Here is a 27,914-nt window from a genome sequence, read left to right on the forward strand (position 1 = left end):
GCTCTGCTGGTTTGTGAGGGCAGTAGAGAGAGCCGCCGCCGCCGCCGCCGCTTCAAGACAGTCACAGTTTCTTATCCAGAAACTCAGCACTGCGCTGCGCTGCACTTCGCTGCGCTGCACTTCGCTGCGCTGCCCTATTGGCCTATTTTTCTGTCCGACTGTCGCTCTGTTCGTCTAAAAGTTGGGAGGACAGTTGAGCGAAATGATTACGATATGTGTAAAACATGTTGCGATGTCTAATTCTTCATTTCCCCCTCCTCTTGTCTTCTCCCCTCCATCCTCTATTCCTCTCAGATCCGATGGGAGAAGAACATCACACTTGGGGAACCTCCAGGATTTTTACACTCATGGTGGTGGTATGTACATGTTGAACCTCTTGCTCTTTCTCTCTCTTGGCACACACACACACATACACACACGTTATTTCTACAGCTTACGTTCATACTGTAAAAGTACTCTTGATAGTCTGAAAGAATGTGCAGGGGTGGAGAGGGACAGTAATTGCAGGGAATGCTAAGTACATCATCTCACACATGTTTAAGTGCTGTTATTCTGCCGTCTCTCTGATTGACAAGTGAAGTAACTTGGCTTGTTCTGTTATTTAAGCGGAACTGTTTTTTTGTTTTTTTTAAAACCTCACATTGAAGTGTGCATCGTCAAATCAAAGTGAAAATCAAAGACGGATCCTCTATCGCAGTAGTTCTTACACTGGGGACCCCCCATCAGACAAAATCAATGCAATATATAGTATTATGTTGATATGGTTTCAATGCCAGCAATGTTCTACAATTTGGCCCCCATTAGCCTATATTTGTATACTTTTAGGGAGTTGGCACCATTAAAATGAATCAGAATTAGCTATTCGTAAATCTTGTTTGCAATGTACCCATGGATGTACAGATAACCATCACGCGATAACTTTGATGCTGAAGAGAACTTACAAACATGATTATTCTCAGGCAAGTTCTGACAAGGAGTGTTTTTGTTTTTTTCCTGCGATTTGTAAGTGGACGTTTGTTAGACATGCACATCAGAGGTAATGACATCCTCAGAGAGCATAATTCACACTGAAACAACAAACATATGTATCATGTCTGTGTGGTCTGATTTCCTTGAGTTATGACTCGTTGGGAGTGCCATCTTTGACGCAATTAACTTTCCGTTGTTTTTGGAACACCGGCGCTCTCTTATTCACCGCACACGGTATATTTGCTTCACGTCTGTCCCGTCACGCCTCCTCACAGTTTGAAAACCTTTACTCCATCGTCACGTTTTTTGAGACTTTTTAACCTTATGCTCCATTTAACACAACAAGGCTCTGACGTGGGTTGTTCCACTTTCTCTTTCTGCATCTTTCAACAAATCTGTAAGGAAGGAGGAAAAGAGAACAGTGTTTTTCTATCTGGCTGATGAAGAAAAAGGGTCAGTGGGCTTTGGGCCTGACACGTACACTGTTCATGTCTGAATTAGAAGGAATGGGAACACCCAAATGTAGGATTCCCCCTCTTTCCAGTCGTCAGGCCAAGAGCTAACAAATCAGACTTAAAAGAAGAGGCGAGCAGACAGGCAGTGAGGAAGGAGGAAGCTTGGCGGCTGGAAAGGATGCAAAGAATCAAGCAGGCAAACAGGCATGGAGGGTTGAGAGGCTGAATCCTCAAGCAAGGCAGCGCGAGAGGCAAACAGAGCCAGGATAAGAGGTTTGACAGGGCCCCGCTTTGTTGTTGTCATTCATGCTATCCTGCTCATCCCCAAAGCCCCCCCGGCCGGCCCTGTGTAATAAACCCCGGACATGCGGCTTCGTTTCATTCATCCTCTCTGGCCCCAGTGTGTGTGTTGTAATTGTGCAGCCTGTTGACACGGTTCATAATGGTCCTTAAAGAGCCTGGCTTCTCTCAACCTGACAGCTCTCAATTGGACGGCTACCAGTAATGCTGACAGAATGACATACACAAACATACAGCGCAGCCTAGGTTCTGCTCTCGCCTCCGCCTGAACCAATAAGAGGGCTCAGGGAGACTGGCCCAGTGTGTGTGTGTGTGTGTGTGTGTGTGTGTGTGTGTGTGTGTGTGTGAGTGTGAGAGAGAGAGAGAGAGGGAAGCCGAGGAGCTCGTAGTGTTTGGGTTCCGACTGTATTGAAATATTTCAGCCTTGTGTGGGAGATGACCTCGTGTGTGTGTGCGTTGAGCAGTTGGAGTGCCGGCTGATGATTAGCCACGCTGAGCGGGGCAGGACTCCGGTGTAGTGTGACCTCGCTGAGGGGCGTCTGTCTGGGCCACACAGCACGTGGACGTGGAGACTCACACTGGGGGGGGGGGTTGGGGTCCGGGGGTCGGCTGCCGGGGGGGGGGAGGCGGAGTCCCCCGTCCACCCCTATGCCACCCAGCGAACCCCCCTTCCAGCCTCTCCCCCCCCCAAAACAAAAGCTCCAGATGGTAGGAAAGCCACCAACCTCCCCTCATCCCTCACCCTTCCCCCCCCCCCCCCTCAACCTTTGTCTGGAGGCCTGTCCCTTTGTTTGCGGAAGAGAGACCCCCGAACGGATTAACTCTTTGCATTCCAGCCTCTTTTGTGTTAAACAGCCAAATCTAAGACCCCGACCCTGCCGCCACCCCCTTGGCCCCGCCCCCACCGTCCCTTCCTCAGCACCTCGCTGTTTTTTTTTTTTTTTTTTTTTTTGGGGGGGGGGGTTTCTCCTGTCTCTCTGCTTCTGTGGCTGTTTCCTGTAAGGATGGCGTTGGCGGGGGAGTGAGACCGGAGCTGTAAGGGGGGATGTTGGGGGAGGAAGAGGGAGATTGGCGGTGGGGGTCACTCATCCACATCTGTTGTTATGGGTGGAAGGATAAAGAAAAGGCTCAGCGAGGGCTGCAGGTGTTGATTGTGTCATTAGCTCCCTCTCTATTGGCCGCCGCTAGTTGTCTCCTCCTTATCCCCCAAATCGATTGCTTTAACCAGTTTTCACTGGATGGCCACTGAATCCTCAGTAAACCCCTCCCCACACACACGCACACACACACACACACACACACACACACACACACACACACACACACACACACACACACACACACACACCCCTCACCCCAACACACAATACATACACACTCATGAAAACCTTAGCACAACAACAGTACATCGAGGGATCCTCTGTGTGATTGCCTCCAGCTGAAATTCTTGTTTGTGAGAGGCAGAGAAAACAGTGAGAGTACAGCCGTCCTCTGCTCCTAAATGTCTGGACTGCTCTTATTAAACACAGGTTTCACAGAGTCTTCTCCACCTCTTTCTCCTCCACTTGCTTCTCCTTCATCCGTCTCTCCTCACAACGTGTCTTTTACATCATAAATCGGAGCAGCTGAGTTTGAAACACGGTTCTGAAGCCTCCTAGTCGCAGTTCAACGTAAGAGATGAACCTTTGCTGGCAGTTAGATCTAAATAAAATCCAATAAGAACACTAATAACAGTCAATTCAGCTAATTCAAAAGGAGCAGAACACTGTTTGTTTGTATCTGGTTTCACTTGTTAACAAACCATTATGATTATGCAACAAAACAAAAGGCTAATTAAGGCAGGTATGCCCACAAGGCCAGCAAAGGCGGTAAACATATTGGAATAATGCATCCACAGTCTTAAGTCAGAGCAACGGGAGGTTTTTTTCTTGTTCTTCCCCATTCCTCGGACGTTGCAATACGTTCAAATCCATTTCTAGTGGAACAGAAAATCAGATATATTCTGAAATCGCAGATCGCCTACTGATGACTTCCTTGGATATCCTGAAAAAAACCAACCTCTATCAATCTTATCCGAACTCTTTCAGCAGTTGCAGAACAACTTGAAAAACTAAATATTCACTTCTGAAGAATTAAGGTTTGGTCACTTCACCTTTTGATAACAGCAGAATTTCATTTTAATGCGGTTGTTGCAATCAGTGGATTTGCTTTCGGAGACAAAGTAAACCTTGACATTGCTTTAGTAATGAGTTGGACCTCTGCTCCACAAAAGAGATGCTGCATGTTCTGCAATCAGTCGTGAGACGTGTAGATGTAACAGGATTATCAGTTACAGACAGAGAGCGCCAGTATTTGCTACGTCACCAAGCTTCCAGCTCTACCTGTTTTGGGACAATGTGTGGATTGAATTTTGCAATACCACTTTAATTTGTCTTTTTAGCCATCCAGAAGATCTCTGAAGTCTCCATCTTGCACCTCAAAGCAGGAATATCCTCCACCTGTAATGTGTGAACATCCAACAACACACGTACAACTTCATTTCATTGTCGGCTCCTCTTAAGCCGTCACTATGTTTCTATTTATTAGTCAGAAGGGAGTACTGGGAGTACTCCTGATTTACATGGCACAGTGGTGTTGTTGTTTTCTCCTGCTGACTGGATGCATTGCTGCTGCCAGGAGAGCGGCTGATGCTTGAGTCAAGGTAATAAAGACAACTGGAAGGGTTGTGTTTCTCCGCCTCCGCTCTTTGATTGCAGCATTTTGCCCCATTAGGAGGAGCCTGTTCTGATAAGAAGCAGCATGGTCGACTCTCCTTTCTTTGGACTTTGTTTTTTTTTTTCTCACTCATGCTCTGTCTGCCTCATTATCTCCAGCTGTTTGCATCTCCGTCTTAATATCTATGTTTATTCCAGTCTCTCCTTACTCACTGGTTGAAGACGCACACAGGATTATTATGGAGACCTGAAGCCAGCAGCGTGTGTGTCTGTCTTTCTGTGTCTTTGTTTACTCTCCTTTATTATAATGGAAAAACACATTGTAACCACTGGCTTTGTCAGACCACAGTTAATTGCAAACAATTATCATGATGGCATTTCATTTTAGTAATTGTCTTCTTCTGGACGGCTGGTCGCTAATCCCTTCCTCCTCTGTTCTGGATACAAAGTGTGTGTGTGTGTGTGTGTGTGTGTGTGTGTGTGTGTGTGTGTGTGTGTGTGTGTGTGTGTGTGTGTGTGTGTGTGTGTGTGTGTGTGTGTGTGTGTGTGTGTGTGTGTGTGTGTGTGTGTGTGTGTGTGTGTGTGTGTGCCAGCTCATATATTGTTTTTAACCTTGTTTCTCGTTTGAATTAATGAAAAAAAGAGTTTGCATGACCCCCAAGCTGCAATTTTAAAATCTCCTCCTGTGACTTCAAAGTAAGAGCGCTTTAAGTTTGCTCCTATACGGAGTTGCGTGGCTCAAATACCGTCAGTTGCTACCCATAATACCATAAAGAGCTTCCCATGATGAGATGATTAGATTGAAATGATTAGATAATTGGATAGAACATTTACTATTACAAGGGTGTGCAGAGAACAAGATTTCTTGCAGATTGCTGTTGCTAATTAACTGCAAATTTTGACTTCCCAGATCATTTTCTGAAGATTAGTATCTCTTAAAAGGAAGAGACAACAACTATGACGTGGGCTTTTTCCAGGAAATGTGGGTGGGATTGTCAAATCAGAGCTAGTAATGTCCCATCCAGACTTTGCCTGGATTCAGTCCCAGTGATACATGAGATGGTGCAGTAGTTTTTTTTGCATCCTGATAATCAGCCTTTTATTAGTACAACATTAGAGTAATTCTGCTTGCTAATCCAACACCTTTTCACACCTAATGGCTCCGTTGTAACTCTACAGAGGACCAAATCCTGCCTCAGCCACCTAAAAAAAAAAATGATATCAGACTAATGAAAGTCTTGGTTTCTGCGTTTAGTCTCGTCCACCAGCGATCCTGTTCCCGATTATGCAGAGAACCCGAGAGAATGAGATTTCCCCTTGCGTGGTTCAGACAGAAGCAGGTCAGCTGCTCAAACCGCAATATATTTCAGACTTCACCGACCGTGAGATGTTAGATCACCTTTCCCCCCCCCCCCCCCACGCACCTGTACCTCCACCTGGTTGTGTCTTTTCGGAGCAACAAACTGTAACCTGCGTTCAGTTTCATTTCCCTGGGAGCTGATTGGATTTGCGATGGCCGAGCCTTTTTTCTCACCGCGGCTCGTGGCTGACGGAGCAGCAATCTCTTTAACACCAGCCGATAGATATGATAATGTACACTGGCTTTATTGTCAAGTGACAGAAGGGCAGCGGGACGCGTGCACCATATGTGTTCACCGCCGTTTTTTTTGCACAGTCCCTCTCTGTTCCTTCAGTGCCCTCCTTTTCTAGAGGGGACCCCAGTGCTCGCTGAACGCCTCGGGGCACCGACTCTGTCTTTTAATCTTTAAAATACTTTACCGACACATTTCTATTGTAATTCACACGCTTTGATAGGTTGGTATCGTGTGCCGACGGGTTGAAATATCTTTTTTTATATTCAGGACACCCTATTGTTTCACTCTTGTTTTCTTAGTGGCCTCAAATAACTCACTCTAATAACTCAAAAGAACATGAGTGAAAGTGCAGATCAGTGATCAGTTTGGTTTTATAATAACCATATTTATTAGATGATAGCTCTAAACCATGATAATCAAAGATCTTGTTCAGTGGAAAATGACCAACTTGTGACAGGATGCTAGCGAGAGATTCTCTGATGCTTACGGGCAATCAGCTAATATCTTCTGCTCCATTTCGCAGTCCGTCAAATCAAGTGTCACATCCCTCCCTGACATCAGCATGTAACAGTTTCTTTGCACCTTTTAAATGGCAGCAAGAATGAGTTCGGCAGTTCTTCTTGTATACGCTGTCCATGAAATCAATATCTTGAAGAATTAGTAGTCCTTAATGTGGACCGGCTTAGCAGGTACTTAATTTCAGTGCAGTAATTAAGGGCCCATTTGTAGAGGGACCTGGTGGCCCCTGCTGCCCTGAAGGAGTGGGATTGGTCTAATTAACTAATATGAGAACGGCTGATTGGGCAGTAAGTAACATAATCACTGCTCATTGGTCAATAACTCGCAGGTCGCCAGGGCAGATTGAGAGGAACATTTGGTGACCCGTACTTCCTGGATAAAAGCTCTCTGGAGGACTAGTGGACTGAGTGGAGGCCAACGTGAATCAGACTGTGGAGGGTTCCGGTTTTTATAGAGCTTTTTAATAGGGATTGGTATCCAATCACTGGGTCTATAGCTTTCAGAATAGAAAACTGTAGAGTAGAGCTAAAAATGCCTTGTCTTTTATTGAAAAGGCAGTTGATAGCAATTTATTTGAATACAATTTTGAGAAAAAATTCAAAAAATTAGTGGTTGTAGTGGTATATGTGAATGTTTTCTGGTTTTCATCATTCTCTATGATAGTTAAATAAATATAGTTGGGTTAACGACGGAATTTAAATATTTTATTTCAATTTGGAAAATTGTGATGGGACCCATAACACCAAACAATTTATCAAGAAAATAAGGTTCATCAATAATGAAAATGATTGTGAGTTGAGGCCGTGTGGGTTTACGTCAGTGACCTATCATACAATAAAAGGTCATGACCTCAAAAATGTTACGTTATCGACCCACTGTACGATATATGGACATGACCTTGATCAATTTTTCTTTATCGACCTATTGGATGATATATGGACATGATCTATTTGATCTTTTTTGCTGACCTGGAAATTGCCCCTTGCATTTATTTGTGTGTTTGTTTACACAGAATGCCAGAATAAACATCAGTGTTTTCCCTACCAATCCCAAGAATTGGGCATTGTGCAGACATTGTACACTTTTGTTAACAGAGCTAAAAAGTCCATTTTATTTATTGTTTTGATTGTGTTTTTTTTGTATTTGTTTATTTATTTATCTAGGATATTGGAGAAAAGGTTCACACTCCAATTTCTGAATATTCATAAGAATAAGAGTTAGTTCTCTTTGCAAGAGTTTACTTGCATTATTATGCTAGCATATTATCATTATATTGGTGTGTATATATGATCCTATAATGTACAGTAAACATGAAATAACTTACAGTTCCTGTTTACATGCTCTTTGATCAGATATATCTTGAATTATATCATGACTTTGCCAATTGAATAGGATTTTACTTGGTAATGAAGCAGATTCTCAGACATCCCTCTTACTTTCAAGACATTTATTGAATCAGTACATCCAACTCATGCTCTACTCTCAACAGACCGTCTACCAATCTATTTTATTTCTGCAAAGTTCTTGTTTGGCTGCTTATGATAAGGTGCTATTTAACGCTGCTGTCACAGTTAGACTTGTGGTTTAATAAATAAAACTAACAAATTATACTGACACGAGTCTCCCGGTGTTCGGTGAGTCACTTTACCTTCGTCAGCACGCAAAAAGACTCTCTTGTGAATGCTGTTTCAGAGATGATTGTTTTGCTTTGTTAAAGAAACTGAAAAATGTGTTTGCAACACTCAAAAAAAGGGTATAAAAAAGCAGAATTGTATTATTATACCTACGTCCTATTCATGCAGATTTTGTTGTACCTCCATCAGTGCACTTCAACCACTTTCCCACAGCACATTGTACACTAACTTGTCTTCATTTCAACCATCTCCACATCAGAAACATACATAACATGTCTCTGGATCCACAGTGTCTAACCCGCTCTCTTGTCCTGTGTGCACAGTGTATTCTGGGATCTGTACTGCGCTGCCCCGGACCGGAGGGAGACATGTGAACATTCCAGCGAGGCCAAGGCTTTCCATGACTATGTGAGTGAACCTAACCAACCCGCCTGTTGTGTACGAGCTGTGGCATAAAATGCAGTTTTACCCACACCCAACCACTTGGACGCACATGCTAGTGCGAGCACATACGAGCACGAGCAGGGTGTGCATCAGAGAAATGGGACTCTTCTCCGTCTGTGATAATGCTGCTGGTTCTTGTTTTGACATGTCTGGTCTGCCTGCTGCAGCCTCTCTTCTGCATGGGACAGTCTCTGAGCTAGACGTCTGAAGGAGCGTGCTTTTAAAAAATGCAGCACCCATGAACACCACTTCTATATTTTATGGGAAAGCCCTTAGACTTCCATCTTTGAATTTTTTAAAGTCTAAACGAGAGCCTTCATGTCAATTCTGCAACATTTCACTTGGTTAGCTACCTTTTTTTTTTGTCTGTGACCCTGTAGCTCAGCTGCTGGCAGCACTTCCTCAAAACGCCGACCCCTGACCCCTCAGGTCTTAGCCAAACTGTCGGCCTGGGGTGAAAGGTCACGGCGCTGCCTGGCTATTTATTGGTCCACTCAAGGCTTCGGCAAAGGTCACAGCAAATAAAAGCAGCTGGCTGATCACACAAGCACATTAACACACACCTTCACAAACCAAACAATACATACACACATAGGACACATTTAGAGCTGGACAGACGGCTCTAGTTGTGGCTTCAGGGGCCCGGGACGGGCGATGAGAGGTCAGGGTCCGTGGTCCTCTTGACCCTCTCATCTTCTGAAGAGTTGATGCAGTCGATCAGTAACCTATTGAACACACACACACACACAAGCTGGGTGTGAGCAGGTCGACTACAAGTCATTGTTGGCTCAGCTCGTATTATTGCAAATTATCGTTTTGATTTGATTTTGTGACTCACTGTCTGTCAGTCTGGGTTTAAAAATAGATTTCTTCACTTTACCGTGAATGTCCACGTTGCCTAACACGTATTTGAATAAGGATTACACAGGCGTTAGGATGTTGACTGGACAGAGGGCTTCGACCACTAGAGTATTGTTCCACCTGGGCAGCAGTGACATGGATCAGAGGTGCTATTCTCACTATTTCATTCAGGCCGTTTCAGCCCACAGCCAGTCATTCACCCATTCAGTGAAACTCTCTTATGAGGTTTGACAGCAAAAGTGTGAGCACTTGTCAGCCGAACAGATTACATTTGTTGTGCATGTACTACGCATGTGTGTGCGGGGCACGAGTCCATGTGCGTGTACTCCGGTTCTTTCTCTGTTAGTGTGTGTGTGTGTGTGTGTGTGTGTTGTGTGTGTGTGTGTGTGTGTGTGTGTGTGTGTGTGTGTGTGTGTGTGTGTGTGTGCACGTGTCGGACCACCATAAGATTAATTACATGGTTAATTAAACCTAGTAGTTAATTAAATCTGACAACTGTGTCTAATTAATCTAAATGCAATATAATTTCCTACACCTTTCTCCAGAGGTAGGCCAGCTGGATACCTGCATGTCAGCTCTTTAACGGCTCCGCTTTGACAGGCCTGGTCAATATATGGCTGAACATCAAGCTTCAAAATCTGCTGCCGTAAAAAAGACACATTTTGAAAAATGTTTCAGTCTCCGGGCTGCGTAAATCAGTCAGGGTCGCTAATGCTGCTGTATATCTGATGACAGAACGAAACAAAGACTTTAGCTGCGGTGTTGGAAGTGATATATTGTTGTAAATGAGGACGCTTTGAGGTCTTGTGAGCTTGTTTTTAACAGACAAACAAATAAGTTTGTTGTTGTTCAAGGAAGCAGACAGTTCTGTTTGACCTTTGACCTCTAGCTTTAGTTCAGGAGGTCGGAGTGTGTGAGCTGTCTGTCTGTCTGAGAGGGAAAATCTGTTGGTGACACTAAAAACATGATTCATTAAAGTTAACTTGAACTTCTTATGAAACACTTATAATATTCTACAAATATTCTAGAGGTCTTTTTTATACACCTTAATCCTGATTCATGTTTTTACTTTCTTTGGAATACTTAGAATAAAGTGATGCATCTCTAAGCACTGTTTGGCTGCACAGCATGAGTTAGTAATGTCTGACTGGGCTACTGATGCTATTTAATAATAAAGGAATATTTCACTTTTTCCTCCTTTTGATTGTAAATGCTGGAGCTTCTTAACATTCACCCCAAAGTGACAGTCAACAGTAAAGGGTGTGTGCATGCTCAAAGGGTGTGGCAGAAGCTCTGACTACAGTGAAATGCAGTGTTTGTGTGTGAGCTTTTGTGACTGCTACCATGTCTGTGTGTGTGTGTGTGTGTGTGTGTGTGTGTGTGTGTGTGTGTGTGTGTGTGTGTGTGTGTGTGTGTGTGTGTGTGTGTGTGTGTGTGTGTGTGTGTGTGTTTTTTTCTGTGTTTGTGTGACAGAGAGAGAGAGTGAAAGAGAGTGTCAGGGTCGAAGCATGTGAATCCCCAGGGTGATGAGGGGTCTGTCTGTCTCTGATTAACTCCGGCTCCTCGGTCCCCGCAGACCGACGGCCTGATCAAGTCTCTATCGTGGCCCCTTGCTGATAACGGCTCCCTCATTCCCGCTGGTCCCCCCGGATCACAGAGTGAAAAACAACACGGCTCCCAGGAGTCGCACGCGCGTTCCGCTCTGTGTGTCGTTCTGGTGAAAAGAGGAATGTGTGCGAGATAAAGCGGGATTGGTTTTGATTTTATTAATGTTTTATTTTCTCATAATTTATGGTCTCCGCTAGCGACGCCAGTTTGTTGCGGATATATAAATGAGACAACCTCTGCGCCGCTGTGCTATAAAACTGATATTTAGAAATGCAGTTTTGCTTTATTTGTTTCCTGGAACTCAATGCGGTTACTAGGCAACGTTGAGTGTTAGTTACAGATTTGGTTTGGCTCAGCTCAGTTTGGCTCCATTTGGCCCGGTTTGAAGGCACCTCTTACTCAGCCCTGTCCTACTGGCCCCCATTGCGAACGCCGATGTAGACTTTGTGGACTCTCCAGTTTGGGAAAGATAATGGAATATAATGTGCTAATCCTCAGATCTGGGGACTGGTTGACAGCTAATCCAGGGGAATGTGGTGGGATTGGAGTCCTGGCCACACTCCCAGAACTGGAGGCCTCTGACTGGCTGGATCGCTGCTTGGCTTCACCCCTGGATGGCCATTCTGCTATCATAGCCACTCGAAACTGGCGTGTAAAACACTCACACATGCAGGCACGCTTGTGTGTGTGCGTATCACATACCCACAAATTCACACACTCAAAGTAAGCGAGATGATACGGTATCATAAAGAGCTGGAACACTCTTGTACCTCTGTAAAGTAACTTAAGTGGTCTCTCTTGTCGTCTTAATTGTTGGAGTTGTGTTTCTGTCCTTCCTCTTCACGTTGCCGTTTCATCATGTTTATTTCCTAAAAGAGATCCGAGCGTCTTACGGTTTCTTTTTTTTTCTGCTGGAATTTGGATGTTCCTCAAAAGAACACTTTGTTGAGGAAACGTGTTTGATTATCAGAACATGGCACGTCTTTAGTAACTCAATATTAATGATTAAAGGACGAGAGCTTTTGTGATGAAGAAAGCATACATATTGACGAGCGAGGAGGCACGCTTGTCCACACACACACACACACACACACACACACACACACACACACACACACACACACACACACACACACACACACACACACACACATTCTTGCTCAAATTAAAGCAGACAGAAGAATGAGTCTCTGTTTCTCTGCTGCAGCACACGCACACACAGATACTCATGCACGCACTTGCAATCACAGACAAACAGTCTTTCAGGAAGTGATACACTCGGCCTTGTTGTTGCAGACATTTTGCTTTGCCCGATCCAGAGGTCGCGACCCCAAACATCTGCGTTTCATGCCAATCCGGGTTCACCGCCTGCGGAGTGTCACAGATTTAGTGCCACAAGTGCGTCATTCACGTCGCAGTGCTTCACTGACTCCACTCAGCTCTGCGCTGGATGACGAGAGCCGTCATGACGGTTGAGATAGAAGAGTCAAATGTGGGCATCTAGACATCTTATTTTAAGCGTCAAAAGTAGATTGCGGTAGGAAAAACTTGCATTTACATTGGTGGATTTGATCTGAAATGGTTATAAAAATTATAATTATTTCCATGTTTAAATCAGTCAAAAAGGCCAAACATTCACTGGCTCCAGCTTCCCAAATGAAAGCGTTCGCAATTTGTCTCTGTTTTATATCATTGTGATTAAAACATTTCTGGATTTTGTAAAAAATGACTGGACATAATGAGTAATCTAAACAAGGTCTTGGCGGTAATTCAATATGATAATTTCTCATCTTTCAAAGGAATCATATTGTGATGAAATCACACGAGATATCGACATATCGTGATGCACAATTACGACTAAATTGTAAGCACATGCTAACTCTAATTTCTCAGGAAATCTGGTCAAACTCAGTTTAATCAAACCATTGCCTTAATCTGATAAAAATAGTCAAGAGTGTTGCTGCAAAAATGTATTTATTTTTTCACTATCATTTTTGTTTAAACTGTTGAGTTTGCACTTAAATTCTTAATTAAATTAGACGATCAAAAAATAGGCTTTACCATGTGGTTAATTCATATGGACAATTTATTTTTGGAATAACACGAAACATTGTATTTGGTGATATATATATATTGTTATTGAGATTTAATTGACCTATACCGGGTAGAAGATTTTGTACATATGGCCCTAATCTAAACACGTCATATTGGGCTCTGCAAAAATGTGTTGGGTGTGGACATTTGTAGACGAAATGATGACTAAATTAATTGGGTGCTGCAATTTACGGTTATATTCATAATCTGTTAATCACTTTGTACACACAATGTAAGAAAGTAGTAAAACTTGATTTCCCAGACACCCAGTGGTGATGACGTCTACAGATGTTTTGTTTTGTCGGACCAAAAACCGAAGACATTCAGTTTACTGTCATATAAGACCACAGAAGGAGTAAATCTCCACATTTAATACGCTGGCATAAGAAAATATCTGTTATTTGTTTTTCCTGAACAAATGACTAGATAAGCTAAATTAATCAAAATTGATGCTGATTAATTTTCTGTTAATCGACCAATCGATGAAACAAGCTCATTGAATGTAAAGTAAACAACAATGAAAAGCAGTGGAAGCCTTTAGTCTGATCTGTTCCCAGCAGCAGCGTGTAGTGTTGCAGACAGAGAGGTGGACGGAGGTGCTCTGTTGGCTGTTGCCCGGGGATTCTTTGAGAGGGTTAAACATTTGTCAGGCCGGTCCACAGTAACAGGTGGCACGAGGGGAGGAGCTGCACTCTGTAAACAACCGTTGATGGCCGGGCCTTTGTCTGGACTCTGTGTGTGTGATTTTGTGTGTGTGTTTGTGTGTGTGTTGTGTGTGTGTGTGTGTGATTTTGTGTGTGTGTGTGTGTGTTTTCCATCTCCCTGTGTTGCCGCACCAGGTGCTCGCTGGCCTTACTTTAACGCCACACGTCTGCTGAAGCCTTTCCTTTTCCTTTCATAGCTAGTCTTTGTCCTTTTTTTATTTTTATTTTTTTTCAAAAAAGACAGAATTTACTCATCCTGCTCAATTTTTCCTGCTTCAATTCCTCTCAGGTCTTTTTTAACCACTAACACCCATCCCTCACCCCCCCCCCCCCCCCGTCGCTCTTTCTCTCCTTTCCTCTCTGTTCCACGCTCTCTTTCTTATCCTCCCCCTCTCTCCTTTTGCCTCCCTCCCTCCCTCCCTGCATCCAACTCCCCTCTCGCATCCCTCCCCCTCTCTCAGAGGAGATTGATTGGGTAATCTGGCTAGGTGCCAGCAGTGCCCGCTTTTCTTGCTCGGGGAAGGAGAGAAGCGGGGGCGACATGACGACATGCAGGAATAATAATAACACCCGTAATAAAGGCGGAGTAGGTACGGACGGAGAGGGATGAGGGAGAAAAGAGGGAGCAGAGGAATGGAGTCAGCGTTGGCACGGCGATGTCTCCTTTTATTCTCCTGGCCGGTTTTACCGTTTAAATATAGCCCACACACGAAAGGCATGCCACAATGCTGTGTCTCCATTTCTGTCTGTCTCTATCTGTCTTTCTATCTTCCTCCCCCCCCCCCTCTCCTTCCTCACCTCCTCCGTTTGTGTCGTCTTTTAATATCAAACAGCGCGTGGAGTGCAGGCTGCAGGCAGACGGGGCGTCGAGCGCGATGACGCTGTCTTTGTGTGCCGTTGTTTGCCGTTGTGTGCCGTCTAAATGAAAAAAGGCCAGTTGGCTCCTCTGTCTGTGTATACCTTTCCCTATCTGAGGGGGAAGCAACAAAGCCTGAAAGTGCTGCCCTCAAGCTGTGTGTGTGTATATGGGTTTCTGTGTGTGTGTGTTCGGCTGGAGGTCTGGAAGTGACAGAAGCGGAAGATCAAATATTGTTTATGATTCCCTTCCTCACAGGTTCATTCTGGGCAAGCTTCGAAAAATGTGCCGCGGTTTTAGCATTTGATCTCGACTCCGCTAGCGTGAGCTCCCGGATCTGTGTTTGACAGAGACGGACATGAAGACGGACAGATGGAGATGACAAATCAGGGACAGAAAGACGAGCGACAGGGGAGAGGAGGAGGACACACGGGGCAGGAAGCAGGAGGGAGTCGGAGAAGAGGAGTGTATCGGTGTGCAGGAAGAAAGAGGTGTCTGAAGACACTGGGGAGTCTTTTTGAAGTCTGCCTTTTTCATAGTTTATCAGAGTTTCGGTTCTAGCTATGCGGTGCATATAGCCAGAGCAGCGTAAATGCCATGAATCCGCCTGAGCAAAGTTATTGCAAGAGCCAAACCCTGCAGCGTTCACTATCCCTCCTCGCATGCAGATTTTCAAACCCGGTCCCATTTAATTTCCCTAACCCAGTTACCCATGAATGCCCTTAGTTGCAACATCATCATCCATAAAATTTAAACGCATGCTTTTAAATGAATACTACATTCTGGGAAATAGTAGAAACTCCTCAGGGCATTTGTTTATCTCTCCCCGAGAAACTAGTAGTTGAATGCTGCCAGAGTCTCTTTTTTTCAGTTAAGTCATTTCCAGGAAATATATTATGGTTCAATAATTTAAAAAGAACAACATTCATCACTTGTTTAGCCTCGACTGCAACCAGTTTACTGAGGAGAATTGGAGTGAGCAATTTGTCAGGGGGTTGGAAGTTCAAGGGCGAGCTTCCATGCCAGAGGTGTTTCTCTCTGTGGGGTTTTCTCCTGGCTGTGCTGTCAGACATTTACACACAAACTCCCTTCCTCTATCTCTCTCTCTCTCACCATCTTTGTAGTTCACCGACACTGGTGACTCCCAAACCACATCCACTTACCGTATCCATTTATCTATTGTGTAAGGAGACCCTGTCTTGAACAAAATGCCATAAATGACTGCAATTACGAAGCTTCTGCTTATGTTGGCAACCTGCTGACTTTGTGTTTTTATAACTTTGTGTCTTAAACAGGCCCCATTATGCTATTTTCTGGCTGCATATTTTTATCTCAAGTTACAGTTACAACATGTTTACATGCGTTAATGCTGATAATCCGCCTTGTTTTTCTCATCTTGGCTGTCCTGCAGCACCTCTTCTCACCCTCTCTCTGAAATGCTCCATTGTAGCGCTGTTGTGATTGGTCAACGTTTCACATTTCAAAAAAACTCTTCCTCTGGAGCTTCAGCTCCGTCTCTCTTTTTTGTTGTTTCAGAGCCAAACGAGCAGGAAGGAGTTTTATGTCACTTCCGTAACATTATGACCTCATAAAGTTATGGAAGTGAAGGAGAGAATTCAATGGAGCGGTTTCAGGCAGCTCAGGAGCTTCTGAGGGGAGGGTAACTCCTTTTAGGCGTGGACTTCAGGCTTTACACTCTACGGACCTTTTACATGTAAAAAACCCCCGATATATATATTACTTCCTGTAAGTCGCTTTGGATAAAAGCGTCTGCTAAATGACTGTAATGTAATGTAATGTATATAACACTAAAGAAGAGGGAGTGGAAAAGCATAATAGGGCCACTTTAACTCTGCGGGTAGAGGGCAGACCAACCTGCCATAATGTTCTAACAACGTAAGGTAACTTTTGTGAGCGTTTAACTGTTTCACTAGCTGCGTAGCTCCCTGTTCTCTCTTTATAAAGCAAAGTTTGTAGCAGCACTCCATTACTGCCGTTCCTCATTAGGTCTAAAACACCACCGATGGTTACGAGGATTGTCAGGCCGGGTCCTAGGGACACACTCCTGTTGGTTAACTCGGGGAGTTGTGAAGCCATTTCCTTCTCTTACGCCCGGTCCTTAAATTAAATCAGCTCACACTGGAGCTGCCGTGGCGAACATAATATTAGACAAGTTTGATTTTTAAGTCGAACTTGATTGCTGACCGTTGTGCCGGTCCGTGGAGCGCGCGTTAACTGACTGCCAAGGAAATTTAGTGTTTGGCAAACTGTGCAAGTGGAGGAAGTAAAGAACTGGGACATTCTGTGAAAGTGTGCAAGGACACTTTTAAGGCTGCAAGATTATGGATTAAACAGGAATCACGACGTTTGAGATCAAGATTTTCTCTCCCAAGAGAAAAAAAAACTGTACACATTTATGCAGGGCTGTTTATATACATACACGTGTGTGTGCTAAGCAATCCACACACATATATATATCCTTATTTTAATCATAAATGATTACAACTATGATATTAATATTTGTTCTTATGATAATAAACTTGATTTGTATAGCACCTTTCATACAAGAAATGCAACACAAAGTGCTTTACAATAAAAGCAACACTTATTGAACATAAAAACCAGGGATTGAAGGCCACAGTTGTAAATGAAATACAAGACACACTTGATAAAATAAGATTAAAATATGAACATAAGATGGAATAGAATGCCTAGAATGCATAACACAAGATGGAAAATAAAACCCACTGAATATCAACCAAGAATCAAAGTTGGCTTATTATTTATTTAGTTATTTTCCCTCCGGATTTGGCTATTAGTGAATTTTTAGAACTTTTAGGATTTTATGTTTTAAATAAAGGGCTATTTCAGTGAACGACTGGGAACTTGAAAATGATCCACTGATTTATAAAAGTCTCTTATTGTAATTTTATGGGCAACATTTTTTTGGGGACCCACTGGCATCATGTGACGGATCTGGAAGTTTCAAAGCATGGCACACTTCCTAGATCAGCCTGTTGCCCGAGAGGACTTTTTATTGGTTGCAGGACAGTCGGGTGACGATGTTCAGAGAAGCTTAAGTGCGAAAATCAACCCAAATGTGTAAAAGTGATGTTGACACGTTTTGCAGCATGTCAGTTTGTGCTGGAGTCTTTGCAGATATCCAAGCGTCCTCCCTCACCACCTTCCTCCCTCTGTGGTAAAACTTCCAGTGGTTGTTTGAACTTGAGGTGTTGCCTTGTGCTGCTGCCGCCAACCACTAACACAAACACTGATTGTGTAGTTGGTGCTTTTGACCGTTGTGGTAAACCCCAAAAATGACCGCACGACATTCAGTTTGTTTCATTATCACCATCACTAACAGGCGCTTGATGACTTGTTTCTCAGTGAGCAAACATTCATGTCTTAAGGTTGCAGCTTTTACTCCCCTCTCTCTCCCGTCTGCTTGATTATTCTACCTGTTGCATGCTGGTATTGACATGATACAGGAGTTTGTCACATCAGGAGTTTGAACAACTTCAAAATGCAAATGCAGTGGATTTAAATTGCTTTAAAAACCTACAATTGTTTGATTGATTAGAACCTTCAGCTTCACTTCGTCCCTCAAGCCAGGGCTGCTTCTCTGCTGGACACCAGAGTTTGAGTTTCATCCTTTTAAACAATAACAATGCTATTTTCTAAAAGTCTGTATCACTTCTTTTTTATTTATTTTTATTGTCCACTCTCACAATCCTTCTCATCGTCACACAAACACTCATGCACACACTTTGTACTGCCCTTCCTCCTTTGCCTCTGCCCGTCTTTGTGGCAGTGGGCAGACTTGTAGCTGGCAAACATTACAGCCTGGCACAGCGTGTGTGTGTGTGTGTGTGTGTCTGTCTGTCTGTCTGTGTGTGTGTGTGTGTGTGTGTGTGTGTGTGTGTGTGTGTGTGTGTGTGTGTGTGTGTGTGTGTGTGTGTGTGTGTGTGTGTGTGTGTGTTTCTGCTGTCTGCTGCTCAGCCTTGCCAGTGCAACCAGTCTCAAGTACCAGCTGGGCGACCAAATTCCCAACCAAAATAAACTGGCTGCTCTATAAATGAGCCCATGGGTTAAAGTGTGTGTGCAGAAGTGTGTGTGTGTGTGTGTGTGTGTGTGTGTGTGTGTGTGTGTGTGTGTGTGTGTGTGTGTGTGTGTGTGTGTGTGTGTGTGTGTGTGTGTGTGTGTGTGTGTGTGTGTGTGTGTGTGTGTGTGTGTGATCAGACACCCTGCTTATTAAGTCTCATTGAACCGAGTGGTGAAACAAAAACAGTCCTTCCTCAGATGAATGCCTGAGATGCTCGTCTGTCTCAACTGGGGCCCTCCCTGCTCGGATTAAAGACTAAAACAATTACAAAGCCTTATTTGCAATTCAAATTCACCTAACTACAGACTTAATCCCCATTTTTTTTTCTTCCAAAAGCAGCAATAACTGCAGAATAAATGTGTGAGAGGGGGATCTGTCTGGGTTTTTACTGTAGCTAAAATAACACTTATAAGTTATAGGGGGGATAATGAATGCGCTTTGAGCTGGTCGAGTTCTATTTGGAGAACAGTTTGTTTCTGTTGAAAGCCTGTCTTTGTAATGACGGGATAAATGCACAGAATCAGCAGGGGAGTCGCTGAGTTTCTCAACGCTCGCACTGCACATCCACACAAATATTTTTTGCTTTCTTTGCATGCACGTGTGTTTTTTTAAATTTTTTTATTCACATGCGTCAAGGTGTTCAAGTGTCCTGATGGCGGGGGCCACGGCGAGCGTGCTTTACGGCTGCCCAGGGTATATTTACAGACAGTGACTTTAATGCAGTGTAATGATTATTTTTATTCCAGGTACTTCGGCAGCCCGTTCACTCTGAGTGGAATGGCTCCCCATTGGCCCACTGATTACCTCTGTGGCTGCTGCCACACCTGGATCCTTCAGCTCGCCCCTCTCTCTCTCTCTCTCCGCCGTCGCACCCCCTCAGAACCTTCCCCCCCTTTTTATTACCACACCTTCATTCTTCGGTCTCTTTCTCTGCTACTTTTATCATTTCCACGTCTCTTCCTTCCCGCAATCGTCACACTTCAGCTCCTCCTCCTTTGTGACTTTGTAGCTGCTCTTTTGCAAGTTTTGTGAAGTTGCCTGCAGAGGTGTGTGTAGATGCTGGTCAGTATACTTCTGTGGACTACATTAATGCTTTTCTATGTGTATTGGAATCCAAAAAATGCACATGAAAAACAGGAAAAATTCAAATCAGCTGCCTCATTGTGTTGGCCGTTTAAATTTATGTTTCAGATTTAATAACGTATGTTCCTCCTCTCGTCTTCACGCCCTCTATATCTGTCCATTATCAGGCTTTTGTCTTCTTGGTTAAAACAGACGACATGTTAATGGATCTTAAAGGGAAGATAAACTGCCCACGTTGACGTCACGTTGCTTTCCCTCTTCGTCTGAATGTGTGAAGTCAACATCCTGTTTGTTTTCTAATCTTCCAGGCGAGTATCTTCCTCTCCTGCTTTCCATTTTTTACAGAATCCTTCCCATGGTTCTCCCCTTGAGCCTGCTAGAACGCCACTGTTCTCCACCTCGTTCTCTTGGTTCCACCTTCACACTTTCCCCTTTCTCACTCAATTCACTCACTTTAACTGCTTTAGCAGTTGAAATAACACTTCTGATTGTAGCTAGATTTTAGTTTGTACTCTGCTTTGAGTACAAGTTGAAAGTTTGATTTTTGGACTTAATTAAGATGAGGGCGTCTGATAAGGTCTGTCATTTATTGAGATAACCTTGTGACAACCAATGACAACATTGAAGTTATTTGGAAGGAGTAATAAGATAGTGCTCTTGGAACTAAAAGAGATATTGTTACATTAAAATGAAGCTTAGCGTCAGTTCATGCAGGACACGAAAGTCATACGCCCCCAGCTGTAACCAGCTGACAGCCAGCCAATCGAATCATAGCTTCCAATCGGCCACACACCAATCACCGCTCACTCTCACCAAAGGCAGTCCATTTAAATATGACTCCCTTCTCACTGATCCTTGTTACACCAACGCGTTACGACCATACCGCCTCCACCCCTTTCTAGTATAGAGCTAACCTTACATAACAATTGTCGAAATGGAATTTAAATTCTAACCTCGGGCTCATTTCTGTAGACCGGGGGGTCTATGTATGGTGCTCCCTGTTTTGGCTTAGTAGCTGCTTGGCCATCCAGGGAGCATGTCAATAGCGGAGCCCCGGCGCCAAGTATAACTGTATTTCCATTGTTGCAATAAATGGATCAAATCTATGACGCAAGTGTTCCTGACTGAAGGGATGGTTTAGGTGTTTTAAAGTGGTGTTATATGAGTCACTCATCAACAGTCAGTGTATGACTTAAAGTAGATGACGGTCGGCACGCCTCCAGTTCAGTTGGAGAAACAAACAGGAGAACGTTCATGGGAGCAAAGCGATTCACTGGTTTACCTTGACGCACAACAGCAGTTTCTGACAAGGAACTGAATCCATCTATGCACTAGCAAGAGCTACCACACTCCATTGAAAAAAACAGTAATTTTACTACCAGGGGTCACTGATCTACCGCTGCCTCGATCAGTTACTTGTTTGTGACATTTGTTAAATCCAAACTAACCAAAGTCACACGATAACACACGCAAACTAACCAATCAAGGCAGAGGTAGACCAGCAACTAATGTATTCTGCAGGGTAAAAGACTCTTTTTTTTCAATGGAGTCTTGTGGCTTTGGCAAGAGCATAGATAACGGCTACAGTTCCTAGTTGGAAACACAGACTATATAGCTCTCACGCCAAGATAAACTGCTGAAAATATTCTAAGAATAGCATACTCTTGAACTGATATTGATTTTATTTTTAGGTGGGTCTTTCTTTTCGGTGGCTACAATCTGTTCTCCTCTTGCCTCCTATAGCAGTAAATGTTTCAAACTGAGAGGCGTGCCGACCGTCATCTACTTGAGATGATATACTGACTATGGATAAGTACCTCATTCACCCCGAACTAAACATCCGAACTATCACTTAAACAGGAAGTTTATCATTGAAACAGACTTTTGGAAAGAAAAAGTATCACTGTGAGGATTTTTTTCCTTTCCACACTCATGCTTGGAGTTAATCTTTTGCACAGTAAAGATAAAAAATATGTGACTGATGTTTTCCTCCTGAGAGAGCTGCACTGCAGGTATTAGCCATCCTTAAGGTCAGCGTGGGGTCAAAGGCTGACCCTGCTGCTGTTAGGGGTTAATTCTTCTGAGAAGGCCACATCATGTACTTAGTAACAACTGCAACGTGTGAACTTCCAACCTGCTGTCTGCATGTAAGCCTTCAGATCAGTTATTTATATCTCTCATGATTAAGTTCAGCGGCTAAATAGGACAGCACATCTGTTTCGTTATTGAATGAATGTTTGTGCTTGTTTGTGCTTTGGTGTGTGTTTATGTATGTGTGTTTGCATCCATCAGAAAAAGAAAATCCAACGAACAAACTTTCACTGTGTGTGTACGCAGCTTGCTCATACTGTACATTTGTTATTCCTCTTACGTGTGCCGTCTGATCTGTTTTTATCACATATTTTCCCGTAAAAAGTGACATTTGGAATAGAGAGATCCACTGCACTGCACTGCACTCTGAAAAGGTCAGCTTTCACTGAAGGAGTGTGCGCGACCAGCCGACGCTCTGCGAGTGTGAGAGAGACCAGAGAGAGGTTCTCCTCTGAACAGCTCCGTTTGGCTGGACGGACTTTAGATTCCTGCTTTGTCTCGACTTGAGTTTCTTGCTCCGTGCGAGGGAAGCCATGCTGTTCTGGACTGAGCTGCTCTCTTCTGTGCTGAACTGTTCTGCTGGATGCTGTAATCTCTTCAGTGCATGGCCAGATTACTGTCTGCTCCATATTGTCTGGTGGCGGGCTGCAGGATGGAGGGATGGCAGAAGGAAGGGAGGGAGAGAGGGAGGGATGGAGGAGGCTCTGCTCTGATCTTCTGCTACATAAGGAAGATTACCTTTTTATTAATGTATCCATCTGGACGTTGGCTATATTTGGTTGTTTGTCCGGTTTATTTGTTGTGTTTAAGGACATACTGTATAAACCTTAAGGGATTTCAATCTAGATAAATCAAGGCTGAGATTAATGGACATATGTGTCAACCAAATGACTAAATCGCAACATAACACAATTATGATTAGATAGTATTCAAATATGTGAAGAATCCCCTTTGTGACTAATAGCATACATTCATTGTGCTATTTACCCGGAGCATAAAATGTTTTTTTTTTTTAATAGAATGACTTTTAGTAAAGAAAAATGAAGAAATTTGAGTATTCAATAACACCCCCCAACACACACACACACACGCACACACACACACACACACACACACACACACACACACACACACACACACACACACACACACACACACACCAACGGCACCACCACCCCCACCCTTCCACGCGTCTTTCTCTCCATCTCTTTCTGTCTCCTGTGCAGAAATGATTTCCATTCCTGCTGAATTAATGAGGTTCTGCTGAACTGAGAAAAGGCAAGGGGAGTGTACACACACACACACACACACACACACACACACACACACACACACACACACACACACACACACACACACACACACACACACACACACACACATATTCACAGACGCAGGCAGGGAGACACACAAACACACACACACACACACACACACACACACACACACACACACACACACACACACACACACACACACACACACATTCTCACAGGCACACATCTACTATGGCCATATTTAAGTCTCTATTCATGCACACACATTTGAAGCATTTTACTGAAGCGTGGCCACTTCTTTGCTGTTTTAAATCACAAACAGTTTATTGTTTTAATGTGAATTTGAGGAAATGTAGACAGAAATAGAGAGTTGGACAACAATCACAAATTAAAACGAATCTGAGGCCCAACAACAATCTACGTGCAAACACACATGAATGTAACACATTTAATAAACAGCTCCAACAAGACAGCTTCTCAAATGGTAATCCCCCTAGTGGCTGGCTGCAGAATAGGTTATAAGCCCCGCCCCTTCTATGTTAGCGGATGGGACAGGGGCCAAACTAAAAAAATCTACACGTCAATTACATTTCTTCCAAAGGTGGATTCTGTCTTTTTAGGTTAGTTCTTATCATGCTGATGTGTTTTCAAATATTCATTTTTCTGTTTTTGTTATTTGATTCTATAAATAGGCGGCGTGACGTCATGATTGACAGCTGCTCTAAGAAAAGTCGCGGAGCTGAAGGCTCGGAAATGGTTGGAGAGAGTTACTTTAGTTTTTCTGTCACCATAAATGTATTTTTAGAGATATTCTGGTTAGTTGTGGTTCTAGTCTATCAGCTAAATTGCTCATGCTAACAAGTCATGGTTAAGCTCGGCTCGTGATTGGTTCAGCCGGGTGTGTAGGCGGGATTTGGATACCACAGCTCCAACCCCCTGATCACTACTGCACAGATTATGGCTCTTAATAATGTCGAAGTCTCAAGAGGCCTGTTTCCATTTACAAGAATATTTGGCTTCACTTTTGTACATTGGAAGGAAGAGGAGACACGTTGTCCATCTATATATATACAGTCTGTGATCGGGCCCCATAGCCAGTCCTGGTCACCATGGAAACACACTACTCTGAGTATTTATTTACACACATGTATAAATGTCAGTGCAAGTATTCCCCTGTCACTGCACACCAGTCTATGTCTCTGCTTGGACTTAACTCAATCTTTAGAAGAATCAACCCCTGCTTTGCTCCTGATGCTCATTTTCATTATCTAACGATCACAACACTCAGCTGATCAGCCAATCAGAAACAAAGCTGTCTCCCCAACCAAAGGCCCCCCCGAGAAGCTGACGGGTGGCCTAAGTCTGGTTCAAACAGTAGAAGCACACTGCGAAAGAGTGTCAAAAGGATGTAATTGCGGTGCCAGCGGCTGTTGTGATGTGCCAGCTTGTGTGCCACTTGAAAAAGCTCCATCAAGGATCGTCTGAACAAAGAGACGCAGAAGTACCGAGCGACAAAAGTGTACCGGCTGATTCTGCTGATGTTCTTCCTTGTTGAGCTGCTTTTTTATTTTTGTTTTTCAAAAAAGCTCGACTAATGTGTGGAGGTTTCAGGTGGGCAGGCTTCACGGGGAGTGTGAGAAGCACAGACAGACAGACAGACAGACCACATCTGGCCACATGTGAAGCTTGAAACAAGTGAGAGTGTCTACAGATAACACTGACTGTTTGCACACCGAGCTTTCTTTCTATCATTCCGTCTACTGTTTCTTTCTTTTTTTTCCAGTCTTTCTTCCTTGCTTTCTTGATTAAATGCACATGATCATGCACATTCAGCCGCGTGCACGAAAAATGCAACCTCCCTCGTTCTCGCCGCTCTCTGCTGTCTCAGTGTTTTTCTTTCCCCATTTATCATCACTGAAGCAAAGGAACCGATTCCAATTTCATGTGTTTTCATTCCACTCCTCTATTTGCTTATTTCTTCATCCCCCTGTCTCTATTTTGATCTCAGGCAACCAGTCAGCAGTCAATAATCTGTTAAACAGCATTGATCGCCACCATTTAGTTTCCTGGCCAGCTACTTAGGTTGTAAAGCTGATCAATGGCGTTGAATGGGAACCACCTAGATAGCGGATTGACTGCTGGGACGCGCTCTGCAATCATATCATTTGTCTTCATTTGCTGTTCAATTATTTGTTGTAATGGCTGCTGTCAAAAACAGCCCCATGCTGGCCCACAATGGCACACAGAGCCCCAAAAACTGTAGAGTGCACACTGTGCCGGAGAGCTCGACTCGCTCCGCTCACCTTGATTCATAACCCCCCCCCCCCCATCCGCTCTCTGCCTCTCTCATACTGCTGTCTAACGGCTGAGGAAAGACTTTATATAGTAAACAGCATGAGAGGAGCAGTATCACATGTCGAAACGAGTATAGGAATGAGTTCCTGTGTGCGTGTGTGTTGGTGTGTGTGTGTGTGTGTGTGTGTGTGGGGGGGGGGGGGTGATTTGTGAGTGCATGCAGATGGTGCTCATGCCTGGATGTGTGGATGAAGTCTGACCCAGACTGGACTTCCTCTACCCAAGAGCCCCTTCCTGAAGTAATCAATCACTTCTTGTGGGACACGGGCACGGCCTGCGTGTGTCCACGTGTGTCTTTGTCTTTGGGAATTTGTTGGGGGTTTTGAACTTTGAGTGATAACTAAGATTGTATCTGCTGATCCCTTAAATATATTGATGAATAAGACTTATTTGCTGAAAAAAATCAGGAATGTTTCAGTGTTTATTTTGAATATTAAGAACAGGAAAATACCATTTGTTGGTCATACACTATGTATTTAAACCATTTGGTGCTGTCTTTTATCATTTTGAAGGACAATGGTGCACAATCAGTATCACATTTGCATATGCCCCAAATCTTTCTCTCCACTTATTATAACTAGAAACATTTTCTGAGCTTTGATGGTGCAAAAAGACCAAAGCAAACTGCAATGGTCAGCTTCCTTTTGCCACAGGGACCGATGACATCTTGAATGTATTTAGAAAATGATCCATGTCTCCTAAAAAAATCTGGATATTTTGGTGTAAAAATTTTCATCCACTGATGTATAGCATAACTTGCAATCCTTTTCTGCCCCCGTCTGAAGGTCCCATTCACAAAGTAAAGTTTTTTCAGCTGAGTGCAATTGGCCCTTTTTTTTTTTGCATCTGATCGCTATTATCTATGTGCTAAAGTATAAATGTTGCTTTTAAGCCAAGACCACAGTGGGCAGAATAATGGCAGAGATTTTTAGACTGCCAGATCCAGGTACTGAGCGACCAGGTGCAGCAGCATTCCTCAAAACTTCAGGCAAGGAATTTAACCTTGAGTGCTAGAAACCATATTTTGGGGGATGTAATACTTTACTGTCGGTGAATGCACTTCAGTTACAACCATCTCTCTGAAAACGCTCAGAATTTCACTGTAACTGTGTGTGGCTATATCTTTTGTGAATTGGACCGTTTTTGCAGTGAGGCTCATTTGTATAGAAAGTTGCCAACTCTGCACTGAATGTTTGCATATCACCTCATTTAAATACAAGCAAACAGCTCAGAAGCACTGGGACGCTATGTACTTGGTAGTCCTTTACTATTTTTGACATACATTTTTCTTTGCTTTTTTAACTTTTTAGTGAAATAATTGTCGCAGCATTAGTTTTAAACTCTTTTCTCCTACTCTTTTACATGATCGGGCCTCACTACAACATTAAAGACGCCCTCCGGCAGATTTGTGTCTCTCGGTCGTTATATTGCAGGCAGGGCCTCGTCAGTCTTTTCTACGTTTCGGCTCATCTGGCACCAACTTCACTCCTTTCTACTGTAACTCTCTCTTTAAATCTCCCTCACTCTTTTCTTCTTCTCCCTCTACCTCCCCCGGTTTTATTGGAGAAGGAGTGTCCCCCTCCCCCTGCTTGTTTGAAGTGGCCTGCTCATATATCACAGCCTTTCCTCGCAGGATATCCTCCCTCTTCCTGCTCTCTCTCTTTCTCCCTTATTCCCTCCCTCTCTCTTAAACCCCCCCTTTCTGTCAGATGGGGGAGGTGTAGGAGGGGAATACCTGTTAACTCCTGTTAATTTCTTTTCCACACTTTAACACTCTTCCCATGTAACCAGCGGACATGCTCCCACACACACGGATGATAATGTTGGCTGTCTGCACAGAGGAGCTCAGCTTCACATGAGTTCATTTACAAAAAATACCTTGTAAAAGTAATGTGTCCTAAAGGGCACGCAAGTAAAATATTTCCCTCCAATGAATGATAGATTTTATTGAATTGGTTTGGTTTCTTGGATTAGAAAATTTGTAGTTCTTACATGCAGACTGAAGTCTGAACTTGATGTGCAAGTATACATAACTAAAGACGAGTGTGTGAGGACTTGAGATTCAGTGCATTCACATGCAGTTTGACTGTAACCGGAGGGTGGCAACGCTCTGATTATTGAAACTGTCATGTACACAAATTGACTTGTTTATCTTATTTGCATTATGGTGGTCATGATTGCAGTATAACTTGATTAACAGGGCTGAGATGCTCATCAGTGTTTCAAATTACGCGTGGCATGTTTACAGCTTTG

The 27,914-nt window shown here is 43.6% G+C and overlaps 1 protein-coding gene across 4 annotated transcripts in view; it reads left to right on the forward strand.

Annotated features, from left to right (window-relative positions):
• Positions 1 to 27,914, forward strand: part of ssbp4 (single stranded DNA binding protein 4) — a 91,902-nt gene that overhangs the window by 14,545 nt on the left and 49,443 nt on the right. For all 4 annotated transcript variants that reach the window (XM_054603453.1, XM_054603456.1, XM_054603455.1 and 1 more), the window contains 2 exons: positions 295 to 356; positions 8,510 to 8,594. In XM_054603453.1, the coding sequence (XP_054459428.1) occupies positions 295 to 356; positions 8,510 to 8,594 (147 nt within the window). The remainder of the gene's footprint in view (positions 1 to 294; positions 357 to 8,509; positions 8,595 to 27,914) is intronic.

This window comes from Anoplopoma fimbria, chromosome 8 (assembly GCF_027596085.1).
Source record: "Anoplopoma fimbria isolate UVic2021 breed Golden Eagle Sablefish chromosome 8, Afim_UVic_2022, whole genome shotgun sequence".
Classification (NCBI taxonomy): domain Eukaryota; kingdom Metazoa; phylum Chordata; class Actinopteri; order Perciformes; family Anoplopomatidae; genus Anoplopoma; species Anoplopoma fimbria.